Source organism: Gopherus evgoodei, chromosome 10 (assembly GCF_007399415.2).
Source record: "Gopherus evgoodei ecotype Sinaloan lineage chromosome 10, rGopEvg1_v1.p, whole genome shotgun sequence".
NCBI lineage: Eukaryota > Metazoa > Chordata > Testudines > Testudinidae > Gopherus > Gopherus evgoodei.
In genome coordinates, this window is record NC_044331.1 from 51,130,277 (window position 1) to 51,157,018 (window position 26,742).

The following is a 26,742-nucleotide window of genomic DNA, read 5'->3' on the forward strand; positions in this document are numbered from 1 at the left end:
CATCCCTGCCCTGCCTCTTCCAGTCTCCTCTCCTGAGTGCGCAGCGTCCCGCTTCTCCACCTTCCTGCCAGAAAGTCCTAAGCACTGTGTTTTGGGGGTGGGGGTGGAGCAGGAAGCGCTAGGAGGGAGGGAGAGGGGAAGGAGGAGGTGAGGAGGGGGGAGCTTGGCTGCCAGTGGGTATGGAGCACCCACTAATTTTTTTCCCGTGAGTGCTCCAGCGCTGGAGCATGCACAGAGTTGGTGCCTATGGCACAACTCTGCAGGGCTTCTGACATCAGTGCAGCCCCCAGCTCTGCTTGGCACCTTAGCACTGGGTGAGCTGAGGCAGGGGGACTTTGGCTTTCAGCAAGGCACCATAGGGCTCCCTGAGACCTGGGGAACTGCTTGCCAGCAGCTAGCAGGTTAACCCTTTCCTGCTGGCTCATCTCACTTGGCAGGCTTTGTTGCCCTTAGCGATGGCAGGCCTGGTGGGGGTCTGCCACAGACTTGCTGGGGAGTGAGGCTCTGTCCCTCATTTAATCTCTGGCTCCGTGTTCTGTTGGTAGAACAGGGATGCCCCCTTTGTCTTGTCTGTTTCGGTGGCCAGCTCTGGGCAGGGACTGGCTCACTCTGCATCTCTACAGCACCTTGTGCGAGGGGGCCCCGACCTCAGTCACAGCCCAAGCTATAAATAACGGTGTTCAACATTTGTGTAGATAACTGGACTCACCACTGTAGCGTCTCCTTGTGGCTGGGCATGGCATACCAGCTTCATCTTCTCTAGGGCCCCCTGCTGACGGGTGCTCAGGGCCTGCTGTGCTGCTCCTCTTCTTGCTGCTTGGCCTCAAGCCAGGTGGTGTTTAAGCCCTGCCCCTTCTGGCTGGGCTAACAGAGCCCAACCCAACAAGAAGCCCAATGTCCTTATGTCAGGTTTTCTGGGTCTTGTGGTCCTCACACCCCTCTCCTAGAGTTTGGTCATTGTCATCCCTGTCCTTTGGGGGGGATCTCTCAGCCCCTTCCTTAGTGACTAGTGACGGAGCCCAGGACCTTTCTCTCTGGATTCCAGCCCAGGGACCCTGAAGCAAGCAGGAAAGGTCTACCCATATTCAGACCATCCCTTGCTTCCTCCTTAGGCTTCTGCCCCCCAGAGCCTGGCAGTAGGTCTCTCCAGAGCCTGGCAGTAGGTCTCTCCAGAGCCTCCATCAGCTCACCTGTCTTGCAAGGCTAGGACTCCCAGAGCTCTCCTGGGATCTCCCCACTAAATCCCAGTGGGACATTATGAATTCAACCCCCCTTCTCCCTCCTCAGCCTTGACCTTTCATCCCTCTCATGGGCCCTAGGTGACAGCTTCCAGGCTCTTTTCCATCCTCCCATCCTAGAGAATTCCTCCCTCTTCTGCAGCTCCCCATTCCTCTCTTTATGCTCACCCCAGCTCATCAGCCACTGGGGCTGGCCCAGCCTCCGGGTGTAGCCAGGTAGCTTCACTGAGCTCCTATTCATGCTGGTGTGGGCTGGACACCCCACCATACCCATGATGCACAGCAGTACAATGGGGCCTTCTCATCAGATGTGCCTGTGGCCACATCCTGGAGGCACCTGAGGTGCTAGGGTGGCAGTAGACAGTCTAGGGTCTGACTTGGCCCTCTTTGGGGTTGTCAGTGGCTGGGTGGGAGCATCCTCAGCAGTGCAGGGGTTAATTAGGAGCAAGCTGAGGGCTCAGACAGTGGAGTGTCCTTTCAATGTTACATGTACCCTGCACTTCAGGCCACTGTCACCAGCAGGAGGAGATGCAGTGAGCTGCTTCTCTTCATGAGGGTCTTTGCATTGTGGCACTGAATGAGCTGGTGCCAGTCCCTCCCCCTGGCTTGTAACCTTTCTCAAATTGCTCCCTTACGAGGGCCACAAAGCACTTTGCAAACAATGAATCCTGCTCCCCTCTGGAGATAGGTCAGTGTCAATTATCCTCATCATACAGATGGGTAAACTGAAGTCCAGAGAATTAAGTGACTTGCCCAAGGTCACCCAGCTGGTCAGCAGCAGAGGTGGGAGTGGAACTCAGGTCTCCTGGCTCCCAGTCTCCTTCTGTAACTACTAGGTGGCACTCCCTCTCTCCTTTGCCATGCGACCACTGCTGTTTCCACCATGTGGCCGAGGCAGAAGGAGCCAGTTGTTCTGTGGATGAAGGGAGGCTTTATTGCACCCAGTCCTGGTGTCTCTCGCTGCCATGGATTCCATGTATGATGCAGTGTCTCAGAGGGCCTGGGTTAGCTGTTGGCAGGATGGTTATTTTGGGATTTTAAAAAGTGACTTAAGTCCTTCTGGGTCACTGTCCAGCAACCGTCGGTTCTAAAGCTCTGGCTCTGTTAAGTCCATTATTAGCATTAGACCTAATTTTTGGAACTCCCTGCTGCATGATAGCTCTTAAAATCACTGCTGGGCTAACACTAGGGGCTCATATGTTGCAGAGTGTGCTTGGCTGGGCATTTGTATTTTTCTTGAAAAACAAAGATTTAGAGAATGTGAAATTGGGCTCTGTAATGGTGTGAAAACAGCTCTGTATGATTGTGACATCCCAGAAAAATCCTACCCTGGGATGAGATGGAGCATGAGACATTTCGGGAAGATCAGTTTCATTCTGAGGAAGCTACTGCAGCCCTATCTCTAGTAGTAAAGGAGAATGTTTTGGATTCATAGATTCCAAGGCCAGAAGGGACCACAGTGATTTTTCTAATCTGACCTGGGTAACGCAGGCCAGAGAACTGTCTCCAAATAATTCCTAGAGCAGATCTTTCAGAAAAAGAGCCAGGCTCTGTGGTTACCCTGGTTAGAATGCACCTGACAAGGGCTCCCAACCATGTCTTCGGGCATGAGCTGATCTCCAGATGGGATCAGGCGGAAGTATTCCCCCGGGGTGGAGCATTGCACACTTACGTGCATTATGAGTGTTTAGTGTCTTCCTCTGAACTGTCTGGTGTTGGCTTCTGTTGAAGATAGGCTGGGCAGAGATGGACCATTGGTCTGTGCCAGGGTGGTGATTCCTGCAGAGATGGAAACATCCTATTAGATCAGAGCCTCCTGCCAATGCAGGATTTCCCCCTACATGGTATAATTACTAATGTTTCACCCAGTCTAGTTTGACCTAGGCCAAGCCATGGGGTCTCCACCTGTTCCCTTGCAAAGCTTCATAGATCTCAGTCGGGACAGATTCTTGATCTTTAGCCTAAATGTCCCACTATTCCTCCCTATACCCCTTTGCTCTACTCTCCCATTCTTGACGTTTGCACCCTCTGTTTGTCCCCCTGCTTAGCCATGCAATCCGCGCTTAACTCTCATCAGCTTTCCTCATGTCGGTCCCTCTAGGATCTGGATGGTTTGTATTGTTATCAGTTTATCGATGTCTTTCTGATAACCCACAACCAAACCCAGGAGTTCAGGTGAGGTTGTGCCAGGTCCCATTGAGATGGATGGCTATCTACTTGTCCTGGGTGTGCAACCCTAAAATTGCACTGATTGGCCACTCCTTTTGCCATAATACTTATGCCTAAGTTGCTATCTGATATTGCCCCTAAATCTTTCACTGATCCCAGCTTCCTCCCTCCCATCCAGGATCCTGGACTTTGCACAATTTTAGGACATTAGCTGCATTTTTAGAAGTGGGATTGCCTGCCCATGGCCCTGATCCCAGGATGGGATCCACGTGGATAGACCCTTGTGTCAGACTGGATTGACTGCAGGATCGGGCCTATGTCAGTAACCTCTCCAGGTCCCTCTCTATTTATCAGCCCTCACTTATAGTCACAGCACCTCCTAATTCAGTATCAGCTGCAGCTCATTCCTAGAGAGGAAGGATAGGCGAGTGGTAAAGGTAGAAGCCTAAAATGACTCTGAAGACATAGGTTCAGTTCCCTGAATTGCTAAAGCTTTCTCTGTGACCTTGGGCAAGTCACTTAGCAACTCCATGCCTCAGTTTCCCCCTCTGTACAATGGGGACAAGAGGCTTGCCTCACAGGAGTGTTGTGAGGGTAAATACATTAAGGACTGGGAAGAGCTCAGATGTGGTGAATGCCATGGAAGTGCCTTAGGTATGTGGATTACTGTGTGGTGTCAGTGTGTGGCTTGCTGCCAGAGTGACCCCTTGTGGCTGGGCATTGCAAGACAGTCCCCACAGCCTGGTGGGTCATTTCTTCTTGTGGCTTGGCCCCTGGGCAGGTAACATACAGCCCCATGCTTTCTGGGGTAAACCAAGAGTCCAACAAACAATACACCATCGACCTCTCCCTGGGACATCAGCCTGACTCCAGACTCACTTGTCCTTGCCCTGGTATTGGGGGTGCAAGGGTACTTACCCTGGCGCCTGAATGGCCTTTCCTGTCCTCTGGCGTCCAGTTCAGGGATGCTCTAATAGGCCTTGGCTGCTTATCTGCGCAGACCTCCACTGTCTCCCAGGACCACTTCCTGCCTCCACTTTTTGCACAGGCTTGGGGTGTATTGGCAGCTCTCTCTCTCCCCTTAGGCTCACTGCAGAGCTTCAGAGCACTTTCCGCCGCCCAGCTGGTTCTGCTGCAGGAGAGTTTTCTCTGCTCCCCTGGCAGGCCCGTCCCTGACACAACTGGAGTCTTCCTGCTCCCTGCAGGCCCCTCTACCAGCACAGAGAACCCAGGGCCAGTTGTCTTCCCTCCAGCCTGTGTGTCTACACTGTAATTTTATAGCCCCACAAACCCAAGTCAGCTCTCCTGGGCTGGCCATGGGTGTTCTGTTGCAGTGTAGATGCGCACCTGTAGCTTCCCACTTTTAGCTCAGCTTCTCTTGCTGAATGAGAACCAGTATCAGCTCTTCTCCCTCCCAGGACTGACTGTCCACAGGCTCTTGTTAACTCCTTCTTGCCCAGTGTGGGCTTTGTCTACCCCATCACATGTGGTTTATCCCTGGGGCACGGCAGCAGACACCTCCCCGCCATCTATGGTTTTGCTATTTGTTAGCCTAGGCTCTTTGCTGCTGTGATAATGTAAACCGTGGCGTAGGGCCCTGCAGACCATTTTCCATCTACAAGACACTGTTTATATGCAAGCTAATTGGAATTAATGTTGAGAGATGTCATGAGCCACTGTAATTACATCTAACTGTAGTACAGCAACTGCTTTCCTCTTGCCCAGTGATTTTGGAAATCTTGCAAAAGAAAAGCCTTCAGCTTTATCCGGGCAGATCTGTTCTTTGCAAACACCCAGTGCTAGTTGATGCTCGTGTTTCCATCCAGCCTTTGGGGTCTGATTGGCCAATGCACTAGTGAGACCATTTACAGCCATGCAGAATCCAAAGTGGATGTGAAGCTGTACTGTTCAGAGTTGAGTAGCATTGTACACCCACTTGGGGATGACACGTGGTGCAGGTCAGTAGGGAGGGAGGCCTTGGATGCTTTACAATTTTAGTTTTCATTATTTTACTTGAAAGCTAGGTGAGATGTAGGGGCCAGTTATAGTCATGATTGCTCTTCTTTGTGTTCCAATGATTGCTCCAGCTTCTGCTTTTCTGCAGTACTCTGTCACTGCCCTGGTTTCTCCCACCTGCTCTGCACACAGGTTTTACGCCAGTCTAATTGTATGTTATGGTTGTGATTTTTGTTACTGCGATAAATATACCAGTTACAACTCCAAGTATGGCTGCAGTTGTACCAGTATAAAGCTGCTGTATATCAATATAACTTATTCCCCTTCCCATGTGGGAATCAGCTATAAGCACCTTGATACTAATATAAGTGCATCCACGCATGGGATTGATACTACTTTAGCTGTATCTATTTCTAAACCAATATGGTGAAAGCAGTGCAAAAACTGTGTAGACCAAGCCCATCCATATTTTTGTTAATAGCTCTCCATCAGGGCTGTGTGGTAGTCCTGCCTTTCAGGGGCCTTTACTGCCCTGATATGGACTCAGAGCAGGAAGCACCAATGAAGAAACAGTCCTCAGCAATCTATCTAAGGTTTACTTTAAGAGCAAGTCAGCATTGGTAGGAGACTTTGGGCTGGCCATATTGGATGGATCCATCCAGTGGGGTTTCATGTAGATGTTGGCTTGGTCTTAAGGCAGCATTACAACTGCATGACCTTCGAAGTGGTGCTTAGAAAGTCTTCCCTACCCCAGCTGTGCATGAGATCCTCTTGCTGCATGGATGCCTCATGGGCTTTCGTATCTTATATTCCAAGGCTGGCCTCCTATTGCCCGGTTATATGGCTGGGACCAAGCCAATTAGATCCAAGTGGCCAGGAGGAAGGATGGGACTTAATTCCCTATTGTATTTGGCATCATTTCTTGAGATTGCCCTGCAGTATGCATATGGGGCAGCTGGGTGCCTATGTCACCCCAGGGAGTGGCCAAGACTGTGTGAAATCCTGCTGTCCCATCACAGTCGGTGATATAATAGGGCAACTGTAATTATGCTGTAGTTGCACTACAGTCACAATGTAATGGTGTGGTATTTATGCTGCAATGACAACATAATTACCTGTAGTTCTGCTGCAGTCACTGTGAAGCCGTACTATAACTACACTGTCAACACAGTGAAGTTCTGCAACAGTTATGCAGCAATCACTGAAGTTCTGTGGCGGTTGTGCTTTTATCACCAGTTCCTGTAACTGGAAGGCAGCGGCTACATGACAGAGTAATTCCAGTGTAAACACTATGTAATCTAAAAATATATGTATTATGTATGAACAAGTGTAAGGTGGTCACTCTTAGCACTCCTTGTGGCCAGGCATGGTAGAGCGGCTGTGTCCCCATGTGGCGCCCCCTCCTGTTGCTTCATTGCTGTAGTGCTCTCTCCTCTGGGCTCATGCCACTTTCTCAATAGGTGGTAGGGGAACCCAAGCCCTACCTTTACACTGGTGTCCAGCCCAGGGACCCTGCAACTGGCAGCCAAGGTCTGCACAGTCCAACTCCTAGATGCTGTTTCCCTGGGCTTCTTTGTACTCCGCCTCTCACAGGCCTTCTTCCCCATAGCTTCTCTGGCTTGGCCCTTCTTTCAAGGCTAGGCTCCCAGGGCTTATTCTCTTCCCAGGTTTCCTCCTCACCAGCTGTCCGTTCCCAGACAGTGACTGCAGATTCTCTCCTTGCAGCCCCCTTATGCTCTCAACTTCCTGGCTTTTTACTAACCAGCCCACTCCTTCCCAGTTGGGCATCAAGATCAGTTAAACTTGGCTCCCCCTCTGGGTGCAGCCACATAACATCACTGGCCTCCCAGGCCTCGTTAACCCCTTCTGGGTGTGTGTGGGATACAAACCCCATCATGACCAGTAATTAAGTCCTGGTGTTCACCTGCCTGTTGTGTGAATGAATAGCAGTTTTAACTAGTCATTAGACAGCACAACCACAGCAGGATAACCGTCCCCGTGAGATAACATGGAAACTCACTATGGGGTCCAACATCACTAGACAACTCCAAGTGATCCCACCATGTTTATTATTTAGTATGTGTTATGTGGGTGCACCTAAGAGCCCTAGTCATGGACCAGGCTCTCCTAGTGCCGGGCGCTGTACATTATTTATTAGGTGTATTACAGTGGCACGCAGGAGCCCTCAACATGGCCCAGGACCCTGCTGTGCCGAGTGCTGCACAAACACAGAACAACTAGCAGGTCTTTGCCCCAAAGAGCTGACAGTCTAATCTCAGGATTCAGCCTGAATTTCTCCTCTGCCCATGCCCCTCTGTGCCCCGGACAATCCCTACCACGACCTCAAAGCAGCATCAGAGCCTGGGAAGAGCAAGAAACAGCCTTGCAAACACCTCAGCACAGTGGTGGTTCCCAAGGCTTGATTCCCTTCCTACGGAATACCAGTACTTCCTGCTGATGTCATCCCCTGGGGGCGAATTGGCCCCCTGTTTGCCAATTGGACTTGGCCACTTCCTAGCCCCTTCTTGCTCCACAGAGCTCTAGAATGGCAGGGGCCATACAGTACTACAGCAGTCACAGGCTGTCCAGCCACTTAGGTCAAAATGGCCACTGAGCTTGCGCACCTGACTTGTGACCACTTGGGTCTTGATTTCCCAGGGGCTGAGCACTTCCTTCCTCTCCCCTTGACTCCGATGGAAACTGCCAGGAGCTCAGCACTGATGGGAACCAGCCCCTGGTCCCAAGTCAGGCGCTTCCAAAAATGGAGGTCTCCAACCTCAGTGGCATTTTGTAAAACAGCCTTTCAGCCTTGCCTTGGGGGCTCTGGCTATCCAGTGCTCGCAAGGGCTCCCCTTTGCACTCCCCAACGAGAACCCCCACAGCCAGTTTGGGAAATGCTGAATGAGCAGGGCCAGTGCATGGGGGAAAGCCCAGATGCCTCTAAAGCCAGAAGCTGAGCATCTGGGGCACTTTACCCCTGAGTATCCGTACTTGGGAGCTTGGTACAGCCCCAGTGGGACTTACACTCCCTTCAGGGCCCTTCAGAAGATGAGCAGTGGGAGAAGATGAGCAGAGACTCAGTTGTCGACAGTGCTTCTCTACCTGCCCAAGAAGAGAACCGCTCAAAGGGAAGTGCAGTAGCGCACAACTTAAACCATGGTGCACCGTGCTTCTGTGCCAGGGAGTGGGGGAAGGCACACCAGGAAGATCTCACATGTGTGCACCCCTCTCTTGCTCACCCTGCTCAGGCATTCTGCAACACACACTTCTCATGCACTTAAACACATCCCTCTTACACTCCCCTCCCCTGTTCTTGAATTTGTACACACCTGTGCACTCCTTGGCAGTCACACTCCTCTCTTGCACACTGGCCGGGGAGGACGTTAGCTGCAGTGTGTGAGAACATGACTTGAGACAGGGGCATCCCTGTTTTCATTTCACAATCTTCCCTTGGTGGAGGGTAGCAACGGGCTCTGGTCACAGTTTGTGCATGCTGGGCTTGTTGCTTCTTACTCGTAGTAGGAACGGCAGGAGCCATATCAGCCTGCTCAGGAAGCTGGGGTCTCTGGGATTGTTTTACTGCAGCGTTGGTTTCTTCTGCCCAAATGCTGTTAACTAAAGTGATTTCCAGAGTGAATTCTGTGCAGTCGATGGGCACCCGGTCGCAGAACAGTCCTGGAACATGAAACGCTTGGATTGTCCTCAGCAGCTGTACAACCCTCTTCGCAAACCACCGTGTACTTGCTGCTCGGGCCAGGCAGTACCTCCCTCTTCAGTCCTCACATAACGTTTGGAGACAACCAAGAAAGGGGCTATCGGTGGCATTTTTGTGATACAGAAGGAAGTGGCAGAGACCCCTCCTCAACCATTTTATGGGATAAGCACAGATCTGGGCTGGATTTGAACCAGTAACCCAGTGAAAAATTCTACAGCCGATTACCAAATCCCTAAGTCAGCCAGCAAACTGAGAAAGCAGCTTTGTCACATTGTATACAGATGGGCCATAAGCTACACAGCTGGCCCTGCAGTAGCTGATTGATGTCTCCTGCAGCAGCAGCAGCAGCACCGTATGTGTGGAGGGGGAAGGTCCAGGAGAGGGGGCACAGACTATTTTCCTTTATAGGAAGCACACCATAGCATCCAGAGTCTGCAGTACATCAACCCTAGTCCTTGCTACACTCAAGCTGGTGAGAGAATCATTGTAGGTGATTTGAGTATTGAATGCTGTGAGGCAGGATGGGCTAGTGGTGTGAGCACAGGCCTGGAAGCTGGGCGATCTGATTCTCTGCCTCACCCTTGCTATGTGAATCCAGGCAGTTTACCTCACGGCTCTGTGCCTCGGTTTCCTCATGTGCAGAATGAGGATAAAAGATCCAATCCTGCTTCGGAGGGGTGATGTGAGGCTTAATTAGTGTCTCTTTGTATGGTGCTATGAGATCATAGGCAGTACCAGCTATCCTAGGGGAAGGGATTAGGATTGTGTTGGGGGCAGTTCTCTACATAATCAGGTCCTATCTTTCTGTGAATGAAAACCCGTTGGCATAGCAGGGGAGGTTTGCTCTTTAAAACTCCACGCACCAGCTGGCCTTCATCGTGCATTTGCTACTGCGCAAAGGCTCCCTGTTTATAACCCAGGATCTCCTGGATTTCAGATCCTGGCCAGCACCAACTGCATCTGCCTGAATCCTGCCTAAACCAGCACCCCCTCAGAAATCATCTGTGAGTGTGAATGAGGGGGAGAGAGTGGGCAGCTTGGGCCTCTGTGCCCTGACTTACTTTCAGAACAGAAATGCCACTAGTTTCATGGGGATAAGTAACAGCATCTTGTTTTTTTGCTGTGTACTGCTGGCATCTGGATCCTCTCTGCCGGAGTGAGGGTAATGCGGTGTTATGGGAAGACTAAAGAATTGGCAATGACAGCTAACCCAAATGACAAGCAGCAGAGCAGTAACTTTCTCCTGGTGCCTAGATCCTCTGGTATGTGGGCCCCTTAGAAATCCACCTTGCTAGCCTGCCCTCCTCCTCAGCACCGGGCATCTCCCCCCCGCCTCACCCCAACAGAGATTGTATAGCAAATGCTAGAATGATACTTAACTCTTCTTCCACACACAGATCTCCTAGTGCTCAGGATGTACAATTCCCCGTTTGACAGCCGGGGAAGTGAGGTGAGGAGACATGCTCACGGTGACGCAGCAAGTCCGTGGCAGTGAAGGACACAGCTCAGGCCCCTTCAGCCCCACTCCAGTGAGCTTTCCCCTGGATCAGGGTGTCAGAGCGTGAGCCCGTACAGCTACACAATTCTTTCTAGTGCCACTGCACAGGCCTGAAAACCTAGGCTCTGAAACTCTCTGTTGTAGGCTGCTCCTTGCTTTACAGCCCTACCCTGTTTGGGTGGAGAACCGAGACAGAGAGGGGTCAAAGTTGCTGCCCAAGGTCACACAGGGAGCCCATGGCAGAGCAGGGAATTGAACTGCAATCTCCTGAGACCCAGTACCAGACCTTAGCCACAAGAGCATCCATCCTGCTGGACAAAACCGTGGATGTGGGCATGCACCACTCTCCCCTGCTAGATGGACTCCTACCTGTTCAGATAGCTGCTCTTTGTACCCTTAATAAAGCTGCTCCTCCAGTGCTTACACCAAATGTCTTTCCAGACAGCCTCATTGTGGTATTCCAACATTCACAGTTTGGTAAGCAGCTCTCTCTTCCTCCCTGCTCTCTGTCCCACCTCAGCACAGTGAGTGTGACTTCAACCAAATTCTGCAGGAGAGCATTGTGGGAGATGCTATGGAAACCCCCAGCCAGCTGAGACATTGCCACTGGTTGGGATCCTGCTCTCCCCTCTGCTATCAAGCTCTCCCTGATCGTCTGAGTTCCTCGCTGTCTATGGTGTGGCTCATAGCCAGCCGCAGGGCAGGGGAGATGTGTGCAGAGGGGTACCACACCTTGCAGACCCCAGGAGAAAGCCCTGTCACAAGGCGCTTGCAACATAGTCCACACTTCCAAACACTGCCAGGGAGGAGCTGACAGACTGAAAAGCTGAGGGGAGAGGGAAAGGGGTGCAACACGCAGGTCAAATGATCCCGGGACATGGCCACTCACTTACAAGGGGTTGGGAGCTCTATAAAGTCAACACACTGAGCTCTTTGGGAATAGGGACCACTGCTTTTTTGTGTGTTTGTACAGCACCTTAGCACAATGGAGCCAGGGTTCCTTGGTGTACCGTAATACCCCTAATAAATAATGTAAAGCACCCAGCACAATGGGGCCAGGGATCCTCGGTGCTGCCGTCACACCTCTAATAAATAACATAAAGTGCCTAGTACAATGGGGCTTGATCCATGACTGGGGCTCCTCTGTGCTACTGTAATACCCCTAATAAATAATGTACAGCACCTAGCACAACAGGGTCCAAGGCACTACCGCAATACACATCATATTAAATGCTTCAGCCCTCCTGTGCCCCCCACCCACCAGGAATTCCCTGCATTAGTCCTGGAGTCCTGACTTCTCTCCCCGTGCTTGACCTTTCCCTCTGTGGAGGTGAGTGGTTGACTCACGAGGTGGACAAGTGTATTGGATATTGCCTACAGCTATGGCAGGCCTTGTGGGAGGAAGGGGGGGCCACTGGGGGGATTTAGAGAAGCCGTCCAGCCTCGATGCAGGGGGTGCCTCATGTATAGGAGGTGCCTGGAAGAAAGCACAGCCACAGGGGACGCAGACGAAGAGGGCAATGGGGCACCATGGACAGAGCTGATGAGATGGTGCCTGGGCAGATGAGCAGGGAGGGCAGAGGTCTGAAGCTCTGGAACTGGTGATGGAGAAGGGGGAGCCAGCAAAGGGATTAGAGGGGTGAGAGAGGTGGCAAAGACCAGGACTGCCATGGAGGGAATGGGTGGGAATTTAGACAGGAGGGGCTGTTTCTGTACAACGTGGGTGGGAAATTATCCAGCACAGTGGGTCTCTTGCCCCTGCAACCCTCCCCAGACCCCAAAGGACTCCGCACACATGACAGTGAGTGCTTGGCTGGGGGCCAGGCAGTGTGCGTGACAGACCCCCAGGTGTGCAGCATATGGCGATGCCCCTGACCACATCTCTGCCTTGCAGTGCGACGATGAGTGCTGGCTCGATCGAGCAGGAGCCGTCGCGCAAGCTGGCCTGTTGTGGTGTGCCCCTGATCACCGAGGACATGCAATCGCTGGCCATCCGCACGCTCTCCGGCACCGACATCAACAAGCACTATGACCTCATCCGCGAGCTCGGCAAGGGCACCTACGGCAAGGTGGACCTGGTGTCCCACAAAAGCACAGGTGAGGCCAGCTTGGCTCCTAGCAGCCAGGCCTGGACATTTGGGCAGGCACGGCTTGTTGGCAACTCAGCGAGCCATGGACTGGGAGCAGCTGGACGGGGAGGGGAGAGACAGCTGGGGTGGAGGAACTGAGCAGCCATCTGAGGTTCAGCCCAGACCTGTTAGCAGGTTGAGGAGCACTAAGATTCTTGTCCCTCTTGTTTGGCTTGGTGCCTGTCTGCTGCAGACTGACTGATGCCCACTGGGAGTGGCTGATCTCTTGGTATTTCCAGCCACTCCAGCTGTAGGAAGTGTCAGGCTCCTGTATCCCAGCTTGGGTTCAGCTCATGGGGGAGTCAGGAGTTGATCAGACAGGGACCCCTGTTGCTTGCCTCTTACCAGGGCCTGTGGCCACAGGGATCCACTCTGTGTGCCATTCCACTGGCTATTCTCTGGCACACCCACAGTCCTCTGCCCCCGGTGAGCTGACAGGATAGGTGTGGAGGTCTCCATGGTGTGCTGAGGCTGTGGCGATCCCTTCTGTACAGCTCCAAATGGACCAGACTTGCTGCTTTGAGGCTGTTCTGTAGTTCTGGGGGGGCGAAGCCCTTTGGGGAAGGTGCCAGATGCTCCTGTTAGTGTCCCTGCCCAGCTACTGGCCCCAGCAGATCTGGTCAGCAATTTTTCAATGAAATGTTTTTCATCCAAATGGATACATTTCCTGGGAAAGGGGCGGCGTCGATGAACTTCTCCACTCAAAACATTTTTGGAAAAAAGAGTTTAAAATTCGAAAATTCCACTTTTCTGGTTCAAAATGACTTTTTGTTTAGAAATTTAAGCTAATGAGACTTAAACAAATATTGAAAAAATGGAGAAAATGGAAATGAAACAATTACACTGACCTGAATCAATTTTTTTCCCAGATTTTCAGTTTGCCCATTTTTTTGAAATTTCAACTCTTTGTTCTGATTTGGGATGGGAATATTTTTTAAAATCTTGAAAATGGTCAAGGGACAGGAGAATCTCAGTCCTTGTGCTCAAAGGCCAGTGTCTTCCGCACATGCCTCTCCAGAGGTCTAGTGGATATGGGCCAGGCCCTGACAAGAGCCATGTAGAGCTGGGTTGGTACGGAGAACAGCACCTGCTGGGACCACACTGCTAGGATGGGTGGTGCCTGAGCCGGGGGCTGTGACTTTGGGAGCTCTCGGGGGAGCGTTGTGTCTGCTGCAACCTCCCCACTGGTCTGGGAGGAGTCCTATGTTGCTGAGCCTTCTCCTGAGCCTTTTGTCCTGTAGGCACCAAAATGGCATTGAAATTCGTGAACAAGAGCAAGACGAAGCTGAAGAACTTCTTGCGGGAGTTCAGCATCACCAACACGCTCTCCTCCAGCCCCTTCATCATCAAGGTCTTCGACGTGGTCTTTGAGACTGAGGATTGCTACGTCTTTGCTCAGGAGTACGCGCCTGGCGGGGACCTCTTTGACATCATCCCTCCACAGGTACCGCCTGGGAAGCTTCCCTGGACTGCCTCTCTCCTGCCCCCCAGAGTCTGAGCTTTAACACCCATGGCCCTCAACTGGGGCTGCCCCAGCTCCCCTGCACAATAAACCCCTTTCCTACACGAGACCCCTGTCCCACTTCTGCTACTCTGAGACCTAAAGGCAGACTCTGTCCTCCAGCTGTGATCTCATGTGCTAAGCAAGGGTGCTGACTGGAGTCAGCATACCAGGCTCAGGCCTGGCAGGTGCCTGAGTGCAATACCTCCACAGGAAAGCCCTGACATTCCTGTATGAGAGCGCCTGGGTCTGACTCTCCTCTTGTTAGCACCTTGTGGGTTCCTGTACACCTGGGCAAGGTGAGAGTGAGTGGAGAGCTCTGACTTGGTAGCATCCTGGGTGTTAGTGGCTCCCGCATGTACAGGGTGTTCAGTAGGTGGTGCTCTTCCCCCCGACTCTGCAATCAGACCTCATCCCTGGGGACAGCATGCCTTCAGATGAGACACATGTGTCCTGTTAATGAGCCTGTAGCAATTTTCACAAGAGCAGAGCTGTTGAATATTAACTGGGGTCACTATAACCTTCCTGCTTATGTTTGCCATGCAGTTGCAACTGGATGCATTATGCATCACTTCCTGTCCTAAACCTTTGCCTAGTGATGCTGTGCGCTGTTACACTGCTGGCATGTCCCACCCCAGAGGGGGCTGCATTTCAGTGGTGGGTGAAGTGATTCTTGTCTCCACCATTTGCAAAGTGCTTTGGGATCCTGAAAGATGCTAGATGAAAATAAGAAATTAATGACTATGATTCATTATCCTTACAAAAGCAGGGGGGGGGTCAACAGTGACCAGGGGTTCATAGCCATCTCCTGGGGTGAGCTAGCCCAAAGGGACACATAGTGCTGCTTGCTCTGATCATAAAACATTTCCCCTCTCTGCACTTAATGAACAAGGCGAGGGGGAAAGGGAGGAATAAGCAGACATAACTGAGAGAGAACCAAGGAGAAAGGATGACCAAAGAGGAGAAAGAGATCTCCCCAAATATAATTAGACATAATTGAATTGGAAGTGTAATGAAATCGTAATGTAAAATGGATAAAGGAAAATGTGATTATACAGCTTCAGCGGGTGCTGTAGCAAAGACAAGAGACAGGATGTATGTGTGTCTGGGGGAGTGAGTCCTTGAAATGCCCTCTCCTTTGTGACCCAGGAAATTCTAGCCCCTGTGTGACCCTCACCAGTTTGATCTTTGGATGGCTGGCGTCAGTGTCTGCCATTGGCCCAGGGATTCAGACTAGCCTGGGCTCTGGCTAAGATCTCCTCTGGGGGATGGGTTCGGGACTGGTTCCACGAGGCCTGCTCTGGTCTCCAAGGTGGTGGTGAGGGGTAAGGACCTTGCCCCCCTGGAAAAGAAGGGGAACTGTATCCCCACCCCTGCTGAACTCAACAGCCCTGTCCAGTGGCTAGCAGTTCTCACCCAGCCGCCTGATTGCCCCCTCAAACCCTTGGTGTGTGGGAGGGAGGGAGGGAGACAGTCTGTTGGCTGACATTTCAGGATGGTGTCATTTTCCAAATTTCCACCCAGCTTCTGTGTTGCACATGGATAGGGACCCGAGGCAATGCTGCCATCAGAGACACTAGAGGTGGAGAAGGGCTTTTAGGTCACCTAGTCCATCCTCTCCCCACCCAGGGGCAAGTGTTGGGTTGTTCTCCAGGACCTTGGCCCATGCTAAGTGGAGCTGCCACCACTTTCCGTGGGAGCTTATTGTATGTCCCCCTGGACCTCTCCGCCTTAGATATTTCTCCTGAAGCTCAGTCTAGACTTCCCTTTTGTCAGTCTCCTTCCTCTTACCCTGCCCAACCCCAGAGCACCTTAAGCAATTCCTCTCCCTGCTCCCACATGAACACCACGACCTCCTCTCCTCCCTTTCACACCGCCTCGGCCAAGCACCCTTCATCTTGCCTCCTCAACCAGCCCCTCTAGCTCCATCGCTCTTCTCAGCCAGCTTCCTCCGGGTCTGGGGGATGCTCAACCCCCCGCTCCACCCCAGACCCTGCTCCCACCCTACCTCTTCCCCCAAGCCTCCACCGCCACTCCACCTCTTCCCACCCCTGCCCCTTCCCCACCTCTTCTCACCCAGTTTCGCCCTCTCCCTCCAGCATTCCCCATCCCTACTTCACCCCCTCCCTCCCAGCACCTCCTGTACCAGGTGATTCTGTGAAACAGCTGATTGGAGCTGGGAGGGAGGAGGAGGTGTTGATTGGAGGGGCAGAAGGCAGAGGGGAGCTGGCTGCCAGTGGGTGCTGAGCACCCACTCATTTTTTTCCATGGGTGCTCCAGCCTTGGCTCTGAAACTCTCTGTTGTAGGCTGCTCCTTGCTTTACAGCCCTACCCTGTTTGGGTGGAGAACCGAGACAGAGAGGGGTCAAAGTTGCTGCCCAAGGTCACACAGGGAGCCCATGGCAGACCAGGGAATTGAACTGCAATCTCCTGAGAGAGAGACCCAGGAGGAGGAGAGGCTGAGGTGGATTTCCAGACTCACTTGCACTTGACTTGGCCTCTCTCAGGGAGAAGGTCCTCAACTGAGATCCTGCCGCCAATTGACTTCTGGGTCCAGCACTGGGAGCAGGGAACTGTAACTGGGATTGAAGGGTGACAGTGGATGGGTTATGCGTCCTCAGAGGAGAGCCACGGCGCCATGCCATGGAGCATGATGGGGCCAGGTCTGGGCAGCTCGTTACCAGATACTGACCAGAGAAGAGACACATAGTGTGGCCAGGTCTGGGACAGTGCTTGGAGTGGGCGGTGATCCCCGCAGTGATCAGGAGCATGGGGCATGTGCCATTTCGAAGTGACACACTTCCATCTGTGTGAGGGCACATGGAGACCTGGGGAAAGAGGAACTTAAGCTCTGATAAAGGAATTATAGTAGGACCTCCTTAATTCAAGCTCCTAAGGGGAGAGTCTTTTTGCAACCTGAAATGTTCCAACAGGACATGTATGGGACCCACCACAGACACCTTGTGAGCAGCCTGGCAGTCATGGACAGTCCCCAGGAGAGCCAACCTGTGTTAATCCATTCGCTTCTGTTGTTCTGTGGCTTAACCCCCAGTGTCTGCCTGTCTGACTCCACGTGTGACCCCCCACCCCTCATCCCCGTGCCTGGTGCTAATGTGCTGTGTCTACCCTTATAGGTGGGCCTCCCTGAGGACATGGTGAAGCGCTGTGTGCAGCAGCTGGGCCTGGCCCTGGACTACATGCACAGCAAGAACTTGGTGCACCGGGACATCAAGCCAGAGAACGTGCTGCTCTTTGACCGCGACTGCCGCCGAGTGAAGCTGGCCGATTTCGGCATGACCCGCAAGGTGGGCTGCCGAGTGAAGCGCATCAGTGGTACCATACCCTACACGGCACCTGAGGTGTGCCAGGCTGGCCGGGCCGAAGGCTTCGCCGTGGACACCAGCATTGATGTGTGGGCCTTTGGGGTGCTCATCTTCTGCGTTCTGACTGGCAACTTCCCCTGGGAGGCAGCCTCTGCCTCGGACACCTTCTTCGAGGAGTTTGTGCGGTGGCAGAAGGGTCGCCTGGCAGGCCTGCCATCCCAGTGGCGGCGCTTCACAGACAGCGCCCTGCGCATGTTCCAGCGTCTCCTGGCCCTGGACCCTGAGAAGCGCTGCCCCGTCAAGGAGGTCTTCTACTTCATCAAGTATGACCTGATGTCAGAGGTGCGCCGCCGGCCCTCCTACCGCTCCCGCAAGCATGCCGGAGATAAGCTCTCTGCCGGCCCCCACCGCCATGAGACACCCAGCTCCTGCACCCCCACCCCGCTCAAGAGAACCATCCTGACAGAAGGCAGTGGCCCCCGGCCCTCTGCCTCTGAGCCAGGCCTGCCCTCCCCCGGGGGAGCTAGCCGGACGGATGGGCGGCAGGACAAAGGCAAAGGGCAGATGGTCCTGGCCACAGCAATAGAGATTTGTGTCTGATGAGGGCTCAGTGGGAATGAGGGGACAGCTGGTCCTCGCGACACAGCTCTGCTCCATACAGCCTGCAACGATGATGTCAGCACCCCCGCCTCCCTGCCCCACTGGTGAATGGGAGTCAAGGGGGGGCGGAGGGGATTCCTTTTTGTGTGAAAAGGGACCAGGAGCCATGTCTCCCGAAGCAAAAAATACTCACGCTGCTAGTACTCACTGATACTGAGGATGCGACATACAGCTAAACCCTGGAGGAAAGGCCAGAGTGCAGACACAGAGCCAGTCAGAAAGGCCCCAGCTTGGTGGCTGGGAAGAACCATGTGTGGCATGGCGGCCCCTCCCCCTCACGTCTTCCATGATTGGGGTTGGAGGCTGTTTCCCCTGACACTCTGCGCTGTGCCCCTGCTTTGTCAGTGGGGCCTGGGAGGAGTGCTGAGGCTCTTCCCATTGTTGGGGGTGGGCAGGGACTTTTACAGGGATGAGAGCGGGAAGCCACAGGGGTGCAGGAAGGAGGAAATTGGCACCAAGTTTTGGACACACGGATGGGTGGCCATCTTGCGGGCAGCAGGGACTCAGCAGGGATATCACAACCATCAGGTGTGTCAGGGGGTTGGGGGATTGGATGGTGTGGGGCTGCCAGTAATGGGTGGTTTGTCGTTAATAAGCAACAAGGCTGCAGCCGGTATGGGCCTCTGGGGGTCATTGAGGGATCGTATCACTGTCAAGGCTTGGTATGCAAACTGGTGCATTGTTTGCTGAGGCTCTGGATCTTGCTAGAGGATCCCTGTGAGAGAGCATGGGGCCAGCACCGTCCCAGCGGGCACTGCAGCAGCATTGCCCTCCAGCACTGCCCACTATCGCTGTTTTGTTGGCTCTTTGTGTCCGTGCTCAGGCCCGGCGACTCTCCTGTGATTTCCCTGGAGCGGGGCCTGGCGGGGCGGACTTGGCGGGTTTGGGTGGAAGGCTCATGAGCCCAGTCTGTGGAGGAGGCCTTTGGAGATATTGGGGGGGCAGCGTGCACCAGCTTATTTAATACCAAGCAGGCTATGGTTTTGCCCCATCCCCCACTGCCATCCTGCTTGGAGGGCTGTCTGTGATGGGGAGCAGGAGATAAAGCAGAAGCCAGTAAGCCTGGCTGAGCCACTGGCCTGGCTGTAAAGGGAGTGTCCTCAAGGCCAGTTCTCTGACAGCCTGAGCCCTGCCATGTCCAGGGCACATCCCCCAGGGGCAGCCCCAGCTCCTGCGGCTCCCCTCCTTGCTGAGAGATCGTGAGGACACTCCTCTCTGTGCCAGTGGGGGAAGCAAGCGCTAAATGTAGCAAATGTCGATGTGTTTCATGTGTCAGTGTGTGTCGAGCCGGCTAGGCCTGGCTGTTGTCATGATCACCCTTCCCAGGGAACAGCCTCCCCCATCCCTGACCCCAATGGGCCAGCTGGGCACTGGGACCCACATGGGGAGCAAGGGGACATAGCGCATGATGCCTTGTGAGGAGCAGAGACCTAACCCATTTGGTCTTAACTGGAGGGACGTGGGCAGCAGGAGAGCTGCCGTCAGGCTCCGGATCCCCTGCTCCATGGAGTTTCTGGTGGCTGCAGTGGTTAGGCTCTCATCAGCATGCAGTGCTGGGCCGTATGGGGCTGGGGCTTGGATGGCAGGCAGGGGCCTGGGAAAGGGTGCTCACAGATACCCCTGATGGGCTTGGCTTGGTACCTGCTTCCTGGCCTGGATGGCTCTTGCTTGCATCTGCCCCTGGGGAGGAGGTGCACACCAGTGGAAGGCACAGGGGACAGGTGAGACCAACCTGAAACAGAGCCAGCTGGTGGGGTTGTCCAAGGCAAGCCAGTAGGCATGGGGGTTGGCACAGCACCCACCCCTTAGATGGGTGCGTTGGAGCCAAACCCCAAAGTGGTGGCCAGAAGGGAAAGCTATTAACTGCCCCCAAAGTCTGACCAGTTTCCATGACAAGCTGGAGGCAGCCGGGGGAGCTGCAGAGAAGAGACGGAAGGTGGTGGCACTGACAGTGCAGGCGAGAGCCCTGTGTCCAGGGTGCTCTGGATGACTCACCATGCACTGCACTAGGAGCAGCGTGAAGGGCTGAGTGGGGCTGCAGGGAGGCAATGTCCTTGGTATGCCAGGCGCTGCTGCACCATGGGCCCCTGGGGAGATGGGCTGAGCTGCCCTGGCCTCTAGGATGCATCCACTTAGACCCAGTCCACACGGAAGCTGCTGGCCAGCTCCCAGCCCTAACCCTCCATGCCCCACCAGTGCCATGGTGAGCCCTGTTCAGCCACTGTCACATCCTGAAGCTAGCTGTCCCCTAGCCAGGGCTCTGCTGGGAGCCCACTCACTGCCAACAGAGGCCCATGACAAGGCTGTTTGATGGAGGCACAGACACCTCTGGGGCAGTAGCTTTAGTGGCTTGGGAACAAGCAGGTGGAAATGACCCCCCCCGACATGGTCCCCTCTTAATGTGAGCCTTCCACAGCCACAAGCTGAGTGGGGCAGGCAGCTGGGTTTCCCTGGCATGCCGGAGCCCGCTAGCACCCTAGCCGCCCAAAGCTTGTATATAGCCCAGTGATAGCAGCAGGGCTTCATCTCCCAGCTGTGCTCAGCTGTTCGCTAGCTGTGAGATCAGCCCCCCCACGTACCTGCATTACTGGGCTGTGTTGTGACAGCTGCAGGAGGCTGACTGGCATCTGCTAACTCAGCTGGTCCCATCTCCGTCACTGGCAGGCAAGGTTTGCAAACCCCGGTGTGGCCAAAGAATGGTGGGACGTCCCTAGCCCTGTGGTAGTGGCAGGGTGCCACAGGCAGGCCCATGGCGACTGCACTGCCAGAGTGTACTGGGAGACTGACCTGTGACAAGCAGGGCTGTACCGAGACAGGAAGGCACAGGGAAGGGGGGCGTTTGTGCATGTAATGGGCAAGGCCGGCTCCAGGCACCAGCACTGCATGCAGGTGCTTGGGACAGCCAACGGAAAGGGGCGGCACATCCAGCTCTTCGGCAGCAATTTGGCGGCAGGTCCCTCAGTCCCTCTTGGAGGGAAGGACCTGCTGCTGAATTGCTGCGAAAGGATGAAGAGGTGGTAGAGCTGCCTCTGAAGTGCCACCGATTGCTTGGGGCAGTAAACACGCTGGAGCTGGCCCTGGTAATGAGAGAGAGAGAGAGTGTGTGTGTGTGTATATGAGAGAGAGAGAGGTGGGAGTATGTGTGTAAGCGAGAGACGGGAGGGTGTGTGTGAGCGAGAAAGAGATGGGAGGGTGTGTGTGTGAGAGAGATGGGCGTGTGTGTGTGTGTGTGTGAGAGGTGGGAGTCTGTGTGAGAGCAACTGAAGGGTGTGAGGGGGAGGGGTGGATATAAGCTCTTCTCTGGTCTCCTGTTGAATCAGACCTGGAGGCCAGAGTTGCTTTCTCCATGGGCAAGTTGGGGAAGGGCCTTAGCAGGTCCAATCAGTAACTAACACCCCCCCTCCACCGGGATGCACAGGGCACCTGCCTGGCTGGCTCTGGGACAAGGGGGCTGAACGCCCTGCCCAGGGCCATGGTGGGGGATTGAATTAACACATATGGGTGCTTCAGAGCCACAGAGGGTCCTGTGGGTATTGGGGGTCGGGGGCTGGGGAAACAGTTCATTGCAGAGTCCGAGGCCATGCACAAACATTGGACCCAGGCCCTGAGGGCGTGTCTGGGGCTCTGGCTTCTGCCAGGAAGTGCCCACAGGGTTGGCTCAGCTGCCTTCTCCAGACTCTCTTCTGCTGCATCTCAGCTCTGGCCCTGAGCAGAGGGTACCCAGGGTACTGGAAGAGCAAGGCGTATGGGCTCTTTCCCAATCAAGGGCATGCACCAAAAGGACTGCCTCCTGAGATCAGGGACTACAGTCCCTGCCATCCCACAGGGGGCTTCACTTACCCCCCATGATCTGCCATGTGTCTACCCCACCTGCACCTCAGGGCAGATCTTCCCTGAAGAGCTAACACTGGTGACAGGTGGGGTGTTCTCAGTGCCCAGATTCTAGGCTTATGTGAACAGCCACTGTGCAAAGCCAGATACAGCTGCATCTGGTGGTGTGCTCGCTGTGTGTGTTGCTAGGACTTCTGGGGTGGCCCATCCCATGGTGCTTTGCACTGCAGCGAGCTGAGCCACTGTCTATGATGCGTTCACAGTGCACTGTGGGGAACCTGTCTGCCCTTTTGGGATTGTGGGAAGGTTGTCAGAGGACTAGCAGAACATGAGTGGTTTAGCTGGCATCCTCACTGCAAAGTGGGCAGGTTACCAGTCCGAGCATAATCAGCACCCAGGTTTTAGCTTATAGCCCAGGCCAGCTAGTGCAAGTGTAAAGCACCATCAGGCTTGTGTGGGAATGGGAAGGGAGGATGAAGTGAGTAGACTCTTAGGTTAGCACTCCAGCAAAGGCAGATCCCTGTCGAGCATCTGGCTTGGCCCCCTTGCCTGTTTCTTGCAGTGTGGGCACAGACAGGTTCAGTCCTGCCATCCGTTGGTGCTTTAGTGGCACAGAACTGTGCTGTCCACCCTTCTGCGCCCTCCCCTTCCCCACCCTGTCCCAGACTCACCAGGGCTGGCTGCACTCCCCAGGGGCCGTAGCAGGGACCATTTCAGGGCAGGGGAGTTAGACTGGCTGAGTGGAGGTGTTGCACTGGCCAGCAGCTCCCGCCCCCTGAGCCCCAGCCTCTGGGCATGGCCCAACTCACTCACTACTGCACAAAGGGCTATCATGCTATTAAGCAGCAACAACAGTTTACAAATAGACACCAGGCAGGTGGGCACGGTCTGAGCCCTGCACCCAACACACGGGGCACCTGACAGCCAGTGCCACTGGACTTCAGCAGAAAGCGAGGGTGTGTCTTCTGTATAACCATTGCTGACCATAGCACACACCCAGCCCTGGCCTCCTTCCCTACCACTGCCAGAGCACCAGTGGTGACTCTCCAGCACCTCTGGGTACAGTATCTGAGGGGCACCATGTCTGATAGCCCATTGCTCCATTCCTTGGCAGGACTGATCCATCCAAATGACTACCTATCCATGGTGAGGAAGGGACAGCATCTGAGAGGCTTCCCCTACCCTTCAAACTAGCAGCTTGCTGACCCCTGAATCTCCTGCCATTCCTTGGCGTCACCAATCCCATCCACTGGGCCTCTCCCCCCATTTCAACACCCAGTGTCGCCTCCTCCTTCTCAACAGTCCACGTTTTGGGTGAACGCAGTCTGTTTGCCCTCTTGTTTAGGTGTCACCCTGTGCTCTGGGGAAGACCAGGGCTTGAGTATTTTTTAGAGGTAGCATTGCACAGATTTAGATAATAGAGCCGCAATTTCTCCTTTTTGCCTTAGGTCCCTCGACGTCCTTGATCTTTCGTGCAATAATGTAGATAAGTAATAAGAACACCACATAGAACTTTTTTTAATTTTTCCGGTTGGTTCGTTGATTTTCAGGGTGTGTGTATGTGTGTGTGAGATATTTTTTCTGTTGCACTGTTGTTATTAGGTTGTTGAGGGGGGTGGTAATTCCTTTGGCTGTCAGGTTGTGGATATTCTTCCTGTAGGAGAGGTTATAGTGTCACAGATGTTACCTCAGTTCCTGTCACTGTTAAAAAGAAAAAAAACAAAAATGACAAAAAAAAAAACAAAACAACAAAATGGATATAGTTTAAAAAAAAAAAAAGCAAAAACTCAATGGATGTGAAGGCCTTCAAAAAACAAACAAAAAAAGAAATAAAGTGGTTCTCTGTTGTAACAATGCAGTGATGTTTTCCCCCGGGCTGTCCCATTTGAAGGGAGGGGGCTGAGTCTTTGCCACCACAAAAAGCACTGAATGTAATGGCTGCTTTCTGGAAGGGCTGGAGCCTGTGTTTTGACTCTTGGTCCAAAAAAAGGGCTGTGATTTTTATTTATTTAGCAAACATTTTGCCCTGGGGTTTTTTCAGCGGAAGTTGAAATGTCAGCCAAAAAAGTTAAATTTTCCAACCAGCTCTTCTGACAACCTCCCTGAGTCTCGTCGTGGCATCACTTAGAGGAGAGTGGAATGAATGCATGTGCTGCAGAGAACAGACACTCTTACTACATATATTACACACCTGCCCATGCAGCCCCTGGACTAGAATCCAATTCCTCAACTACACTGCACAGACCCCACTTGAGTTAGAGGTCTCCCATGACTGGCAAAGGACCAGCCGCTTAGCCAGAACGGTCAGCGTCTGACCATCCAGCTAGACATGTCCCTGAAACAGTCTTTCTGGTCAGATTCCCAGTCCAGCCCAAAATATCCCAAGAAGAGTTTGTCCTTTGGCTCCCTTGCAGACTAAGTCCAGTACATGAGGCTGGCAGCCAGTGATTGGCCTGGTCTCACACCAGAGCAGCTCAATGGCCCATCTGGCCCTGCATCCTGGCTGCTAAAGTTCCAGATGCTTTGAAGCAAGGTGTCAGTCCCCTCTTCCATACTACACCTAGCTGTGCAGTCCTATCGCACCAGGGGAAATTCTTCCTGACCCAAACCATTGTCCTAGAGCATAAGGATTGAGAGCCTTCATCATTTCAGTGTGGGGGAAGGGTTTGTAGGGAGAAGGCAGTTTCTGACAGGACAGTCCATTCCTCCCCATATATGGTTTTCTCCAAGTCAGCGCTCATTATCCCCCCTGCTGTAAAGGTGACCAAGCAGAGAACCAGTCGCCCTTCCCTGACCCTGCTGCAGCCCTTATTGCAGTGCTCTGATTGGTGGGGCGACAATAATCCAGAGGCCTTTGCTTCTTGTTTAGGCAAAACCCAGATGAAGAAGGTGTCCCTTGCTCTTCTCCCAGTCAGTGGGATAGTTTCTAAGAGCTTGGATGTGCTCCGAGCTGAACCATCTTTGGAGCAGAAACCAGGCTGGGAATCTCCCACAGGCAGGCTGCCCCTGGTGAGAACCCCATTCCATCTGGTTGAGACTATGTTAGGGTGTACAATTGGGATGGGGATGGGGGGTAATAGGTGCCTCTATAAGACAAAGCCCTGAATATTGGGACTGTCCTTATAAAACTGGGACATCTGGTCACCCTAGACTATATGGATGCCATGGATATTTCCTTGATGGGGGGTGGCTTAGCCCTTCACTTGGGCAGCGAGCCTTGGAAAGTTGAGGAATTTTGGGCTAGGGTTCATGACATTATTTGATTTGAACCTGTGAAAGAAATCCATGCACTGAACCCCGCAAACCCCTCCAGACATTCAGCATGCCAGCAACCACACCAGGAAACTCAGAGCAGGTAGGACAGTGACCTTGCTCCTTTTGAAGCCAACTGGTATTTGGTCATTGGCTTCCATGGGAGTTGGATAAGGCCCTTGCATGTGTTAAATGGACAACTTACTGAGCAAGACTGACAGATCCAGCTGGATGGATCAGGAGATGGTGAGAGTAGATGTCACAGGCTGGACATCCCATTTTCCCCAACTGAATCTGATCTCTACAGCAGTGTGGGCATCTTCTCCATCAGCTGTTTTTGTTGATCTCCCCATGAAGCATCACTGCATCCCGTTGGTTGTGTTTTGACTTAGCCTTGTGAACTGGTTGGGTGTATATACTCCGTTCTTGCACTGTGCGCCTGGAGAGGGGCAGTCACAGAATGAAAATGAGCAGACACGGCGCTGTCGTTGGATTTCTCCCGCCCCCTCCTGGAAAAGGGAAAACAAACAAATAATCAAAAGAGAACACGTGGCTGTAAATTCTTTGGAGTTCTTTGACTTGTGAGCAGGAGGTTTTTAAATGTGTTATTTAATTCTATATTGAGGACAATTGCTATAAAATAAAGCCAAGGGGAAAACACACCAACAATCCTTCCCAATAAGTGTTTTGAGTTTTTCCTGGGTCAGGCGGATTCCGTGGGGAGTGGGTGCATTCTGAGGGCATGGGGGTTGCATATGTGTATGTATTGGACACGTGAGCAAACGGCCCTTCCCTGCCATATCGGAATGGACCATTTTAAAGGGTCAAATTGAAGGAAGAGGTTTTCTATGAATGAGAGTGTTTCCTCTCTACTGGAATCATCATTTATATTACAGCTGTGCCTAGAGGCCTCACTGCTCCAGGTGCTGCGTGAACACAGGCTGAGAGATGGCCCTTTCAGTCTAAACACACCTGGCAGGTTGGTTATCCCCATTAGTATTGCCTCTGGAAGCCCAGAGAGATGCTGTGACCCACCCAAGGTCATCCAGGGACTGGGAAGTGAAATTATATCTCCCACTTCCCAGTCCAGTCCTAGCACAAGACCATCTTTCCTCCCGCATGAGGCAACTGTGGCCCAGACCTTCCCACGTAAGCAGAGAGTTAGGCAACTAAATACCTCCTAGAATCTGGGCTCATCTTTCTTCCTGTGCCTCCCCCTCACATCTAGCTGTATTCCCAGAGGGCAGACAGTGGCTATGTAAAGCATCCCTGCTGGACTTTTAGCTTTGGCCCCATGGAACCCTTGGCCTCCCTGCTGACTCAGCCAACCAGTCGCAGTGGGGATTCAGAAGGGCATGGACACCTGGACCATCATCAAGCCAGACTGAGTCCAGCAGCCCATCTCACATAGTCCCTAGAGGGAGCTGCTGTCAGCCAGTCCCACCCTGAGCTGGGATCTGACCCAGCAGT

The 26,742-nt window shown here is 53.3% G+C and overlaps 1 protein-coding gene across 3 annotated transcripts in view; it reads left to right on the plus strand.

Moving 5' to 3' along the window:
• Positions 1 to 26,222, plus strand: part of SBK1 (SH3 domain binding kinase 1) — an 83,254-nt gene extending 57,032 nt beyond the window's left edge. For 2 of the 3 annotated variants that reach the window (XM_030578640.1, XM_030578641.1), the window contains exons 2-6: positions 12,471 to 12,673; positions 13,947 to 14,149; positions 17,341 to 21,026; positions 25,513 to 25,524; positions 26,213 to 26,222. In XM_030578640.1, the coding sequence (XP_030434500.1) occupies positions 12,471 to 12,673; positions 13,947 to 14,149; positions 17,341 to 18,129 (1,195 nt within the window). In that variant the 3' untranslated portion in view covers positions 18,130 to 21,026; positions 25,513 to 25,524; positions 26,213 to 26,222. Of the gene's footprint in view, positions 1 to 10,465; positions 10,529 to 12,470; positions 12,674 to 13,946; positions 14,150 to 17,340; positions 21,027 to 25,512; positions 25,525 to 26,212 lie in introns of those variants that run through there. The other variant, XM_030578642.1, reaches the window with a different exon arrangement.
• The last annotated feature ends 520 nt before the right edge of the window (positions 26,223 to 26,742 follow it).